Source organism: Amblyomma mixtum, chromosome 7 (assembly GCF_055824585.1).
Source record: "Amblyomma mixtum isolate Tamu chromosome 7, ASM5582458v1, whole genome shotgun sequence".
Classification (NCBI taxonomy): Eukaryota; Metazoa; Arthropoda; class Arachnida; order Ixodida; family Ixodidae; genus Amblyomma; species Amblyomma mixtum.
This window is the reverse complement of record NC_143018.1, coordinates 95601607-95616295: the sequence shown is the minus strand read 5'-3', so window position 1 is coordinate 95616295 and position 14689 is coordinate 95601607. Positions and strand designations below refer to the sequence as shown.

Genomic DNA, 14689 nt, shown 5'->3' with positions numbered 1-14689 from the left:
GCCATTTTGTCATTGAAACTCCGGTTTGACTCCGCTGAATTTTCGGGATCGCTCACCGTGCGAAATTGAATCACGGCGAAACAGAAACAAAACGGAACGTTTTTTGTTTTCTTTCATGTATTCGTCCATCACCCTCCACGTGTTTTCCTAGTCCAAACCGGGTAAACGAAGAAAAATTGCGGGAAAAAAAAGCATTTATTCTTGGAGCAGGCGTTTCTTTGAGGTGCAAGACAAGTTTATTTATTTATTTATTTATTTATTTATTTATTTATTTATTTATTTATTTATTTATTTATTTATTTATTTATTTATTTATTTATTTATTTATTTATTTATTTAAAACTGCGGAGTCGCTTGACTCCAAGCAGGGGTGAGCACAGATGCAAGTAAAAAAACAAGGTATGCACGAGCGTCATGCAAGAGCAAGCAGATGAGGCGAAAAATACAAGCCAAAAAGACAGGAGTTTCACATACAAAAGGCTCTCAAATTATCAACAAACGTTTATACATTTGGGCTATTCACTACACACTTCGGCAAATCATTCCAGTCTGTTTTCGATTTGACAAAAAATGAGTGTTTAACTGTATTAAGAGTATGCAGCATTTTTCCATGGCTATAACGCGTACTTGCTCGTGAAAAAGGAGTAATATAATCATGGGTGTTTATTCTAATTAGGTTAATATATATAAGGCACAAAAATTTCAACCTTGCTTCAGTGCGCCTTATCTGAAGAGATTCTAGTCCAATACACTTGATCATAGCTGTTACACTATCTGTTCGTTTGTATCTATTTCAAATGAAACGGGCCGCTCTCCTTTGCGCTCTTTCTAATTTGGAAATATCTTTGGCCGTAAATGGGCCCCATGAACAATAGGCATATTTAAGACTAGGCCACACGAAAGCCTTATACGCTGCTAGTTTCACATGTCTTGAGGTTTTTGGCAGTTTACGCCGAAAATCCCATGGTTATAACGCGTACTTCCTCGTGAAACAGGGTGTTTATTTCTAATGAGGTTATTATATATTGGGTACAAAAGTTTCAACCTTGCTTGAGGGCTTGAAAACTATTTCATGCTCTATTAAAGCACGAGCGGCAGTTCTGCGAGTGGCTGAGCGAGTGAGTGAATAAATGATAGAACTAGCGAGTGACTGAGACGCTGATCGAATAATTGAGTGATTTAGCGCCTGTCTGAGCGAGTGTGCGAATGCATGGCATAATTAGCTGATATCTAAGGGAGCGAGCCAATGAATGAGTGAATTTGCAAATTGCTAATCGAGTGGGCGAATGAATGAATGAATGAATGAATGAATGAATGAATGAATGAATGAATGAATGAATGAATGAATGAATGAATGAATGAATGAATGAATGAATGAATGAATGAATGAATGAATGAATGAATGACGGCGATTACGCTTCATTGTGGAGTTCTATTCAAAATCTATCGGGTTTTTGCCTGTACTTACCAAGGTGCCGTGCGGCTTACACTAGCGCTCAGCTAGTGCTCAAGGAGAAACAGGTAATTGGATTAAACTTCTGAGGGAGTCGTTTTTTTTTTATTTGCTCGTCGGAAGGGCATGTTACGCGCATCTCAAACAAACAATGCAGTAATTACATACTTTAATGTAGTTACAGCAATTTCATTACTTCTTGTAATTTGCAATGTATTGAATTACTTCTCTGGTGTAGTAATTTCGAAAAGTAATGAATTACTCTAGGCAGTAACTTGGGAGCAGAAGTAATTAATTTCTGTCGAAACTGCTTTTATTAAGAGTGCATCACTGCTGTTTGTGTCGGCAAAAATATGGCCTCTCGTTTGTCGGGTCGGGCGTCTCGAAAGCAGGAGCTACGTGCAAAAAGCCTGGGACTGCAAGCCAGTGAGCAAGCAAAGTCGAGCACGAGGGCGAGTGGCGATGCGCGCGCGGCCTTAACCTCCATCTTGGAAGTGCAGGAAATGGAAAGCTAAATTGCTACTATCGTGCGAAATTACTACTTCACGGTCGAACCCAACCAAGAATCTTGTGGCGCTCCTGACCTTGAGGATGCAGAAAAAACTTTGAGGTCACTGCGGCGATCCGCATTGAAGCATGTGGACGTTTTGCGCAAGCAAAACGTCCACATGCTATATTGACTTCTGTGGGTGTTGCGACGTCCATCTACTATATAGACGTACATGGCTATATTTTCACGTGTGACTGTATTTTTCGCGTTTAATTAATTAACTACTTGAACCTTATCAACCAAATTTTTCCCACGGCAACATTGTATCACACATTATCTGCCACAATCACACTTTCGCACATTTATGTTCAGAGAACGACGCAATCGTGCGGAAAAAATTGCGGAGACTTTTTGCTTACGCGAGAGAGTCATGAAATGGCCTCGGATTATAAAAAAAAAATAAATATTGCCGAGACTGGGTTCCGAACCCGCGGCGGCGTGAACAGAGCTTCATTGGCCACTGCGCGAGAGCACTGAAAAAAAAAATAAGCTATCGCCGCAACCGATCCCGCCTCGTGTGAACTGCAACATACTCTTGCGCTATGTATTGCACATCATAATCATCATCATCAACTCCCATTTGTACCAAGAACAGATCACATCAGCTTAACCTCGATCAGAGCTTAACCTTAGTCTAACATCATCGCCAGATGTGCCGACGACCCAGCAACGCACAACCATGAGCCAATCTCGCTAAACGCATGCTTTCACACGTCTTCTTGATTGAACTGCCTTAAAACTCACTTTTTTATTTGTACCGAGGGCTGAAAAAGGTGCTTCATGATGCGCAAGACTGGGCTGCCCTAAATTGCATCATGAGAACTGCTACTCACTATGACCAAAAGCCCGTGATTTTCAAAGCAAGGAAGAAATTTCAACCCCCTCCCTCCGCTCCCTTTGAAGCACATCTGCTCGTACGATGCATTGGAGTAGTAAATTTTAAATTATTGCAGCAGCTTCGTCTAGTGTACCTTTTTTGTGTGTGATGATTAAAAAGTAATTGAAAAATTATCGCAATTACTTTGCAAAATTAATTGCAGTGTAATTTCATTACTTTCTGTGAACAGTAATTAATAATATAAATTTAATTGTTTTTGCAATGTTCGCGCAAGTAATAGCGTAATTTGATTACTTTTGAAAGGTAGTTTAGCAACGTATAATCTAAGCTAATACCGAAACCCTCCTCTCCCCTTCGCCAGTACCTCCGGGAGCGGTTCAAGATGGACGTGCCGCACCGGTTCCGGGTGCACAACTACATGAGCCCCACCTTCTGCGACCACTGCGGCTCCCTGCTCTACGGACTCTTCAGGCAGGGGCTCAAGTGCCAACGTGAGTCGCTTTACTCCACTTCGCATGTTTCCCTCCATTCGCCGTCGAGAGTGGCGCGCATGGGGCATTTCTGAACAAGGAACCGACATCCATCCTGCGATAGTCTACTACGCACAGGAGAGATTGCGGAAGCGCATGAAATTCAGAACAAAAAAAGGAGCTGATCGCAAAAAGCCCTCCTTCGTCCTTGCGTCAACGAGCTACACGTCCAAACTATCCAGTGCCCCATAAATGGCACCAAGAGCTTCAACGTGTTTTGTACATGCTTCCTATTTATCGCCTGTTTTGAATCAAACTCACAGCCGTGTAATGAGCACTTTCATGGTAGACCTCAGCCTGCTACGCCTTAAGAAAGCGTTGTAGTACCTACAAGCTACCAAACAGTTACCAGGAGGCCAAAAAGAATACTGGAAGGGCGGTTTGCTTGCCAGAAAGGGCGTGGTAATTTTGCTTACTGCTGCAAACTGTCGCACGTATGAATTGCTAAGGTAATGTTTTCTTAAACAGCTACAATGCCTTCCGTGCTGTGCAACGCTGCTACACGCTTGAAGGCAGCAGTGACAAAAAAGCATAGTAGCTTTGTGCCAAAAAAAAAAAAAAAGGGAAGGTGCTTGCTGGAGTAGTAGTGCTGAAAGAAAGAGCTACTGGCAAGGTTCCTTTGTGTCCTGCGTAAGGTACTGTCGACGAACAGAAAACCTTGTCCGGAGACCCTGATGGCTCAGACATATCTAGCGCATGATTTGCGAAAGGTCACTCTTTCGCTCTCGCAACTGTACTCGCACTTAGGCTTTTACCAAATCGACTGTCATTTAGGGATCCGGTACATAAGCAGACAAACAGCAGAATCGAGTTCACGCTCCCGATATCGATGCTCACAAGATAGCACTCCCGACGCTCTTCTAAGATAGGCTGTCCGCAATTCTGTCGCCCCGATGGTTTGCCGGCGGCCACGATCGAGAATGTCGAACTATTTCTGAAAGCGATGGCATCTCTGCCCGACCGACGACCCACAGCGAGAGTATTTTTCAAATTCAGCCCGCAGTAAAATCCGACTGCTTGAGTCGAATGCGCAGATCACAGAGCACCTCAGCCAATCAGCGACTCTGGCGAGGACAGGCCTTACTGCATGAAACAAGCTCGTGCAACCTTTCACATATTCAACGACGCTGCGACGCTTGCATCCTTCGGGAAACAACCATCGGATGGCGCAAGCACATTCGTAGTTTCAATTCTGAAGCTCCGTTTTGTATGAAAAAGTGAAGGTGTATTCCTTGCAACGTATCACCCTGAAAGAATAGGGTAAACGTATCACACCGTGCTCCCTGTCCTTATTGGTAACTTTATTGTTGTCCTTTTTGTGTATCACTTTATGCCATTTTTTTCTCAGAAATACCTGTTTTTATTTTCTTTTATTAATATGCATGTGGCTTATTTTTTTTGTGTGGCGTTTATCGCTATTTCTGTTTGCCTAATTGCATTCCCTATTGTGTATTTGTGTTTTACTTCTCATGTAATACCCTCAAACTGAGGGCGCTTGAGGGTATTCGGTCATTGCCGATTACACATCTTCATAGCAGCATTCAACAACCTGGTCATCATGGCTTGATGTAGGTGCGTTGTCCTGCACCACCTTTCAGCTTGTATCTCTCATTAAGCCTAATTACGATAGCTGCGTAGATCTATGGCCACGCGTTCGCTGTACCGCGTCATATTTGTGGACGACTATACGTTAAAAGCCGAGCGCTTCCAAGAATAAACGTCATTCTTGGCGTGGAGTTCCGTGCCGTCAACGGATAACGAATCTGTTTGGAAGACTCTGCCTCCCCTTTACTATAAAATAAAGCCGAAAGGAAAAAGGTATATATGCATCTAACAAAACGCAGTTCTAGGCTCGGGAGAGGTGCCTTTCCAAAAATAGAATCTCATAGAGAGCAGGTTGAGCACGTGATGTTGGAGACCCAAATGCACATACCAGACAACTCGTCTTGCGCACTCGTGGTGGGACCGAGAAATTAAAATCCGTTGCACTGGTTGCGCTGCGTCACGGTGCAACTAACAACCACGACCCGCCCAGGCACGAAAGAAAGCGGCTGCTAATGGCGCCTGTCAGTCCACCAAGACCTCGCACTTTGCAGTTCGTCGCACGGCTGGTCTTACCAGGCTTCGCGCGACGCCACCAACAGGCGCGGTTCTTTCCACGCAGCTCCGAGCCACCATCAGGTGCAGCTGCAAATAACTGCATGTTGCGGGCAAAACTCGAGCACCAGGTTCCGGGCATGCATCAGCAGTCGCGGATGAACTTCTTTGAGTGCGGCATTCTTCAAGAATCCCTTTTGACAAAGGAGATTTTGTTTGTATTTATTTATTCAGGATACTCTCAAAAGCCCTTAGCTTGAGGGTATTACATGACAAGCAAAACACAAATAAATACGCCATAGGGAATAAAGTTACGCAAGCAGAAATAATGATAAATTCCACAAAACAAATTAAGGCACATGCGTATTCATAAAAGGAAATAAGAATAGATATCTCCGTGAAAAAGAAGCATAAAGTGATGCACGAAAAGGACAAGAATGAAGTTACCAATAAGGACACTACTATTCTTGGCACTATAACACTACGTCAAGAAGAATACATCAATGATTCAACAGTAACTGTCTGCAATACAGGACAAGAAGCTTTGCAGCAAAATCAAAGAGCATTCCTTCTGACTACCAGACGATAATAGTGATGCATTAGTGCGCCATGCACATTTCCATCGCACCTTGGAATCATGGAGGAAGAAAGACGAAGACCTAGTATTTACCAGATGCTGTGTGCGAAGGGTTGAATGTGATGCTTCTATTTTTGCTTTCGCTATGAAGAACACTCAGTCACTTTTCCAACGTCAATATTGCGAGCAGTCCGCTGCGGGGCAGAGATCATTCTGCATGGAAGTCGTGCGGTAAAAGCTAACACCTAAGTGCTAACAAGAACACAGGCTAGCTGTGACCAGTTTAGGCGTACTGACACAATTGCTTAGATTATTGGTGCAGTGCGATGATCGGTGTAATTCCGCAATAAAATAAATGAGCAGGGCTAGCTTCCTAAGTCGCGTATATGCTGGCGACGCCCCTGTTGTCCGTTTTAGCAAACAGTCGTCGGGACCTCTCCAGATCTTCTCAGTCCCTGATGGCTTTCTAAAGACCATCAAAGTGGGCAATTGGAATACGCCTGCGCTAGCGACTGCTTTAGATATGCAGACATTGAGAAAATTGCGCAACATTCGCTAAGCCACTTTCTGGTGCTTCGAGTGTGGGAGCGCTGAAAATTCATGGAGTGCCAAAACCATGAGGCTTTCGTTTCTGAGACAATCTGGGCACCACGCTCAGTTACAACGAGCAGCGAACGAGTGTGTCCGGTTTTGTAGCTTTCGCTTTCCTCGCTTCTGTCTTATATCACGCATCCGCATGCACAAGATATGACGCAGCAAAAGGGTGGCAGGAACGGACACTTAGTGTATTTCCACTTGGTGATCGTCGCTGTTTTTAACCAGATGCCTTTGACACAGGAAGATCAATGTAGACAACGAATGCAATACATCTAAAAAACGATAAAAACGTGCTAAAAGAACATTCTTACCAGCAAAATTCAGGAGTCGTTACAAAATCTTTAGCAAGACTTTGCTGCCGATCGGTGGCCGGGGGTGAGGGAATTCTGTGGCGTAATTTTTCAAAACCCATGTGTGTCCAGCACGTTCATTTCATTCGCGGGCATTGGAGAAATCTGCACAAGTGGAGCTTCCTCGTCTCACGAATTCACGCCCATCAAGCCTCCCATTCTTAAGAGCTACCGGTGCTGTTCATAGGTGCACAGAAAACAGGCCTCCAACAGTGGCTCTCATCTACACCCAGACAGAGCACTCGATTATACGAGTGGAATCATTTATCCCCAATTTAAGATATCCTGAAAGCTTTCGTAGCGATAAAGGATTTTATGGGGTTTAATGTCCCAAAGGGACTAAGGCTGTGAGGGAAGCCGTAGAGAAGTGCTCCGGAAAACTTCAACCTCCTTGGGTTCTTTAACATGCAGTGGCATGGCACAGTACACCGGCTTCTATAGCGTTTGATCTGCATCGAAATGCGACCGCCGCGGCGAGGTCGAACCCGCGTCGTTCTGGTCAGCAGCCGAGCGCCACAACCACTCAGCCACCGCGTCGGCTTTTCTATAGCGGCAAAGGGTGCAGATTCATCTCATTCTGACAGAGTTGAATGAAGAGGTCAATGCGGCACAAACTGGAGACTGGGCAGCCCCAGCGGCAAAAGATTTTCATCGTGTTGTAGTGCGTCCGGCACTCGTCGACGCCTGTGAATGCCGGCGGCGACGACAAATAAACTCTGATGCCGGCGCGCTGAAGCAGTGACGCAGAATGACGGGAAAAAAAGTGGACTCAAGCTAGCCACTCAAACGCCATACGAGATCAAAATGGGACACTTGTTTTCAACGCTACTGCCGTCATATGTGTTCGTTCTTGAACGACTGAAAGAACATTAAAGATTTTAGACCATTTCAACGCCCTTTGCCACACTCTCCCATCTGGGGACTGTGCAGGTTTGTCAACGGAGCAAAGAAAGTGTCTGTGTACGCGATTTGTTTACTCGCCAAAGTGTGTAGGGGTCACAACGCAAAGCCTAAATCTGCGCTCATCCGCTGTCACTGGCGCTTTTCATTTTCGCATAACTGCACAGGCCAGGGAATTTTTTTCCACGACGTCAGAAGGGGCACAGCATCCTCGCGTCGGACCGTTGCTCAGAATTGCGTCATTCTATCATTCTGCCACGACCATCCGTCATACACTTGGGTAACGACGCTGCCACTGTGACACGACCTAAAAAAACAAATAAAGCAACTACAAACCTGCGCTCACGGCAAGCACAGACAAATCAGGCGGGGGCGCGGGCTCCTTCAAGCCCCCGCCCCCCGGTGTGCCTGCCAAAATAAGGTTGTTAGGGGCCCCTCAGCGGGGGCGGTTGCTGCGCGGCAGCCGTCGACGTCGCTTCAGCGCTCCATCCTCCTCCCGCCCCACCGACTTGCGCGCAAATTATCCGCGCCCGGTGACCCATCACATTTATAACTTGTCGGCCGCACGTGCGGCCGTCCCGTTCGCACAGAGGCGGAGCTGTCGGCGGCGGCTGAGGCGGCGAGGGCTCAACCATGTCTTTCCCTTTCACCATCTCGGCGATCAAGCAACAACGCGTCGCAGGAACCAAAGCCCCCGTGTCCCGGAAAGGAAGCCTCCCCATTCCCCCTCTCCCGTGCCTTGTTTCCTTCTGCTACAGTGAACAGCGCCGACGCGACGCGCTTTTCTCGACGCTAACTCCTAACGGACAACATAATCTGCTGCCTGTCAAGATAGCAAACGCCGTGCGTGGAAATGTCTACAGTACCAGCGATGTCCTAGCAGTGAACATGGATAAGGCAGCTGTCGGCCCTCTGCGGCGAATGTAATCAAACGTTATCCCCTTTGTTTCAAAGGTCTTTAATTGTAAGGCCGAAACAGTAACTGGAGTTCCACTTTTATGCGCTGTACGCAGCCACACTTCTATGATGTCATAACCTGCCCCGAGGTCCCAGCCGAGCGTTAAATCAGCTGGGTTTCCAGACGTTAGGGGTAGCAGGCTATCAAGATGCCCACAATGTGGCTTAGGCGATGCTGGGTGTTGTCACCCTATTCCACTAAACGTGGGTGGTTTCCGAACTATGCCTCTGCGACAAATGACGCGGCAGAAAACGACAGGTACAGAATGAGTCCCAGTATAGAAGTTCCCAGGCCACAGATTCTGCTTCCGATCCGTGTAGCGGGGTATTGAAGACTACGCCGAACCTCAACATATCTGTAGGTGCTAGTAGGAGAATCACTGTCACCTGTGAGAACATTGGTAGATTCATAGAGGTATTTTACCCGACTGCAACGATTAAATGCAGAGGCTTAATTCTTGAAACGTTTGCACAAACCTGTACACGAAGACGACACACTCAAGCGCTCTTAGACTCTTAGTGAGTCTAGTCTAATCTCAGGTACTCAAAGAAACGTTCGCGCTTCTTCCGACTATATCCGACCAAACTTAGTCCAAGTATCGAGAGTTTGGCCTAACAAGCCAGGTTAGAGAGACGACCCATCTTAACCTGCTTTCCCAATGTCACCCAAAGCCAATGGCTTAGGTAGGGCGGCCAGCGTAATGCTGCGTCGCCTTCACACCGGCTCCGGTGTGACACCCGCGAACGCGCACTCTTTTGAAGCGCAACCACTCAAGGTAGCGGGGAGTGGACAGTGACAGCCGACCTCCCACCATAGTCGGACGGTACCTGTACCAGGTGCTACCACACAGTACCAGCCATCGTTGCCCACACTTCGAAGCTACCAGTCTTGCAGTCGTCTATAGGGAGACGTGCGACACCGCAGGGCACTTATGTTACACTCGCTCCTGTAGTTCATCGATGATGCGCAATTGCAGGGCTACATCTCGGAAAGGTTCTTCTCTTCCTTCTTCCTTTCTTTCTTCCCCCTGTGCCCTTCCCTTCTCATAAGGCCTCGCTCACACTAATGCGAAAGTTCCGCAAAGGTGCCGTCGTACGGAAGCTCTGTGGGGCGATGTCCACTCTACCTGCATTCCGCCGCTGAGCTAGTCACATAACACCATGGGCGATCTCGTGCTTCATCGTTGTCCGCTAACGGGAGAGGACTACACATCCGGCACAGCAAGTGTAGTTATGTCGCGAACGCTATGGCCTTCCATTGGCTATTCTAACCCGCAGCTCGGAAAATATAGCGCACCCCACCCATCCTTCTGCGGGACGGCAAACTTGTCGTTAAGGGGAAGAAAAGCCCGATGGCCGAGGAGACGGCGCGCGGACTTCGTTTTCAGTTTTCTGGCTACTGTGAGTGAGGCCTGAGGTCGCTCGAGCCCAAGCACAGCGCATTCAGCGCACCCGCCATAAAGACAGGAAAGGATGTTCCCCATTAAAGCTCGGGCGTACTCGAAGTCAGTTACAGTCTCGCGCGTACTGCGGCCCATGGATCAGGTCTTCCTCTCCCACCGAACTGCTCCATGCGTGCAGCAAAGAAACTGAAAACAATTCTTGAAAAGTGAACATGCACAAAAACCCTGAGGCTTTCGAGTGCTACAGCGCCGACCACTCATCGGCTTTTTTTCTGGACATCGCAGTCACTTTCAGAAACAACTATAGTCATTCTCACAAACCTTTACGTGTGTGCAGGGACTTCCTTTCTGCCCACCCCATGTCGGCGTTGCGTAGAGAGGGTGCGGGGGATACAAAAGTACAAAGTATCCACAGGTGCCCTGAACGTCAAACGTAGCACGCGAGCGGACGGAATTTAAGATTCCGGCACGCTTTACCAACCGATACGCATGCGTGCAGCCTGGGTGCGTGTGGCACATCGGCTGACTTGTGTGGTAGTTCTAACGCGATAGTGTTCTAACGAGCAAGCTGGTTGTTCTGTGAATTTATAGGCTGTCTGCTTACTCTTCGCGTCTTTCGTACGCTTATCGCCCCTTTACGGTCCGGTCACGCTTCATTTTCTCCGCAACGTCTGTGTCGTCCATCCACGTACCAAATCATGCGCCTAATGAGGTAGAAAGAAAGAGCTCCTATTGTTTTTATTTCCTTCGCTCCTTCCGTTCCCTATTAATAACGTTAGCAGACAAGGGATGTAGAATGGGTGTAACAAACATATTTTTGTCTCTGCTATGGCGAGCACTCCACCTCATAGTTCGATCATAGGGGAGTGAAATATGAGAGAGCGAGGGTATACTATTTCCATAAGATTTCTGCTCTCAGCCGCTCGTGAGCCAAACACGCAGGTCTGGAAGCCATGACTCGGCAATTGCTGCTTCCGCTTGACTGCAAATAAGTTGCTCAGTAGGACACGTCAGGTATGTTCAGAGACCAATAAGTCTCGTATGGCTTCCGCGCCGGAGCCTAATAAATATTTGACAGTTTTGCATAGCGGGTACGTGCAGTCTTATATTATTTGAACGTGCTCTCTTCAAGGTCGATCTACTCGGCATGAACTGCTGTAACACTGTTGATTTTCTCAAGAAGACTGCAATGAATGCATGCCTTTAGCTAGCCGAGTGATTCTTCTTTCCTACACTGTCATGTTTGTTGAGGGCGAAGTGACCGTCACACCACAAAAAAAAATTTCTTCTTCCATTTCAGCCGCAACGAACGTGAGAACGTTCAAATACTGAAACTACTTTTCTTACTAAAAAACCATAAACTGTCTATGAATGCAGACCCCTTCCTCAAACCTAACACTACGCGCCAAACACGAAATCATCATACACAATCATTAACCCCTTACAGTGCTAGGATTAACGCCTTTAAATACTCATTTTTTCCACGCACCATTGAGGAGTGGAACAGGTGTCCGCCAGATCTCTTAACCAGAGCTGATTCTTTTGACTCTATGTTTTCTTCACAGCATTTAATTTGAGAGCCATTTATTTCTACGTTTACTTTTTGTATTTTGCATCTGAGCCTTGTATTTATTGCTGTATTTTGTGTTACAACTTGTATTTAACATTTTTCAATTTTGCTAAACCTGTTCTTTTTTGCATATATTATGTATTCGCCCCTCCTGCTTGGGCCTACTGTAGGCCTGCAGTATGTTCTAAATAAATAAATAAACAAATAAATCGCGCTGGACTGTTCTAGCATAGAGGTATACCCGATTAATGTACGCTTCTGCACATGCGCAGTTGTACGCTTGGAAGCATGGGGCACGCACTTGCCAGTAGGCATCCGGTAAACTGGTATACGTCCCCACTAGAGCGTCTCCGTTGTACTGAAACTCTGTTTAATCTCTTTCTCCCTTTCGACCGACGAAATAATAAATTACTAACCTCTGACACCAGCGCGGTCTTTTTTCTTCACTGTTCTCTCTGTTTTCATATTGCTCACTGAATCTCCTGGCCCGAAGCACACTGAAAGAAGCTGATACATGCAACGTCTGCGACACCACGGGACTGTATGCATCCATGCCTAGACGCTGTTCCTGACAAGAAGCATACGCTCACACTTCTGGCGGCGCTTTTGCTTTTGTTGGGCATATTTCGCCCGGCACGTCCCTCCCTCCTTTCCCCGATACAATAATTCATCCCCCGTCCCCCCCTCCACCTCCCTTAAAGCACAAAATACAGCCCCTTCTCTCTCTGCGTGCGCTGTGTTTGTCGAGTGCAGACTGCAAGCAGTAGCTATACAGCAGAATGGTATGTCGCTTGGCATGCTGGTGCTGTGCGCTTAATAGAAAAAAGGCGCAACATCGACCGGTCCAAGAACGAGATGACAGGCTCGGGCGCCTGTGTCGGTCATCTCGTTCTATCTCCCGTTGCAGTTGCACCTTTATTTCTATGAAGTAGCTAAAGTAGCTGCTCCCATCATGTTTCGCTTTGTACTAACGTTAGATGTATCTCGATTCCTTGTACGAACAGGTGCCTTGGGCGAAAGTGTGCACTTGGCGGCAAATAACTACGATGTGATACAGCTTCATGGAGCGGCAGCACAGCGTCATACAACTTTATTTTATGGCAGACAGATGCTCTGGCACATAAGTATGTCTCCAATGAGCCAAGAGAAAGCGCTCAAAATTTTATATAGGCTTCAGAAATCAAGGACGTACGTGCACAATAGGAGTAATCTGGACTTAAGCAGACGGGTGCAATTGAAAGCTATACAGACCTCCCTGATGATTATGAAGTGCTTCCTTGATATATATTAATCGGGTCACACTGCGCGCTGACGTTCCCCTGAGTCTGAAATTTCTCACAGTCCACTACGCAACACATCCGAGGAACCACAGACCGGGAGACTTCGAGAGCATGGATCCCAGGAGAGGCGTAGCCCCACTCGATTAAGGCGCGAAATACTCGCCGCGGATCGTCGAAGGGAGGCGAAAATCGATTTCACGGAGAAGTCGTCTGTTTATGTGCAAGCGAGACGTGAAAGCCTTTCCGAGACGTGAGAACACACTGAGACGCGGGCGATGACAGCGAAGGAAGTGTGAATTTTATTCCGCGCAGCACGCTTCCACTCAACGACGCTGATCTAGACATAATTGCACAAATTCTAACTGGTGCGAAGACACGAAAGACGAACACGCAGAGACACGACTGGCATTTGTGTTTGCCCTTGTTGGTTGGTTGGTTTATGGGGTTTAACGTCCCAAAGCGACTAAGGCTATGAGAGACCCCGTAGTGGAGGGCTCCGGAAATTTCGACCACCTGGGGTTCTTTAACGTGCACTGACATCGCACAGTACACGGGCCTCGAATTTCTCCTCCAAAGAAATTCAACCGCCGCGGCCGGGATCGAACCCGCGTCCTTCGGGTCAGCAGCCGAGCACCATAACCACTGAGCCACCGCGGCGGCTGTTTGCCCTTGTGTGTTCGCGCCAGTTTGCATTTCTGCAATTATGTGTCGTTACAACCAACCAGCTCAAGCAAAGGTTAATCTCATAGATCATGACCTGTAATTTGTCCTAGCTAGTACTAAAAACCAGGCAAATCCATGGTACGCCTGAGCTACCGTAATGCTTTTCATGCAGTGTGGTATTCGTTTATTTAGCAGCGTAGAGTTGGGGACAAAAGTCTGTAGGACACTTAAGCCGCAAGCGGAGCCGAAGCTCTGTTATTAGCCTTTGGATCGAGACCGTACTTGTGGGAGTGAAAGCCAAACTCACGTTCTTTACTTTGTCCTATTTATGTCATGTGATTACTAGCAAACATAGTGCCTGTTCACCTAAATCTCTTTCACAGCGTCCTGGGCTTCTGTCGCCGACTGTACCTCCTGGTTCTGCTTCACCTATCGGAGCTGCCATAAAGGCCCATGTACTCTTCGTGGTTATCTACGATTGTAAATGCATGTGTTCTCTTTGCTAGGTGACCTTAGACCTGTAACTGTGAGGTGGGTTTCCACTGAAGCTCATGCGTGTCAGCGCTAGCTGTAGAAGGAACGTCGACCCGTTTCATAAGGTTCGGAGTGCCCACAGGGCCCCGCTACACCTCTCTCCGGGATGAGCACAGGTGCAAAAAAGGTTTAAATAGCCCTTTTTGGATTGCGCATGAGCACCTCTCCGAATGGAAGGATGCACAAACCTGAGCGGATCCGTTTGAAGCGATCATCGGGAAACCGGACGCGGGGAAGTCAAAACCTACTCGTAAACTCCGTACCATGCATTAATAACATTTCGCATTTCCGTGAAAATGCTCCAGCGTGAGCCGATCTAGTTTCCCTTGTAAGGCGGGCGCTGCACCGAAACAACGTTTCATTCTCGGAAGTGTGCTTCATTTCGCTCGA

The 14689-nt window shown here is 47.0% G+C and overlaps 1 protein-coding gene across 2 annotated transcripts in view; it reads left to right on the top strand.

Moving 5' to 3' along the window:
* The window catches only part of LOC149336904 (putative protein kinase C delta type homolog), a 439118-nt gene that overhangs the window by 282818 nt on the left and 141611 nt on the right, over positions 1-14689 (top strand). For both annotated transcript variants that reach the window (XM_089553211.1, XM_089553210.1), the window contains one exon: positions 3203-3332. In XM_089553211.1, coding sequence (XP_089409337.1) covers positions 3203-3332 — 130 coding nt within the window. The remainder of the gene's footprint in view (positions 1-3202; positions 3333-14689) is intronic.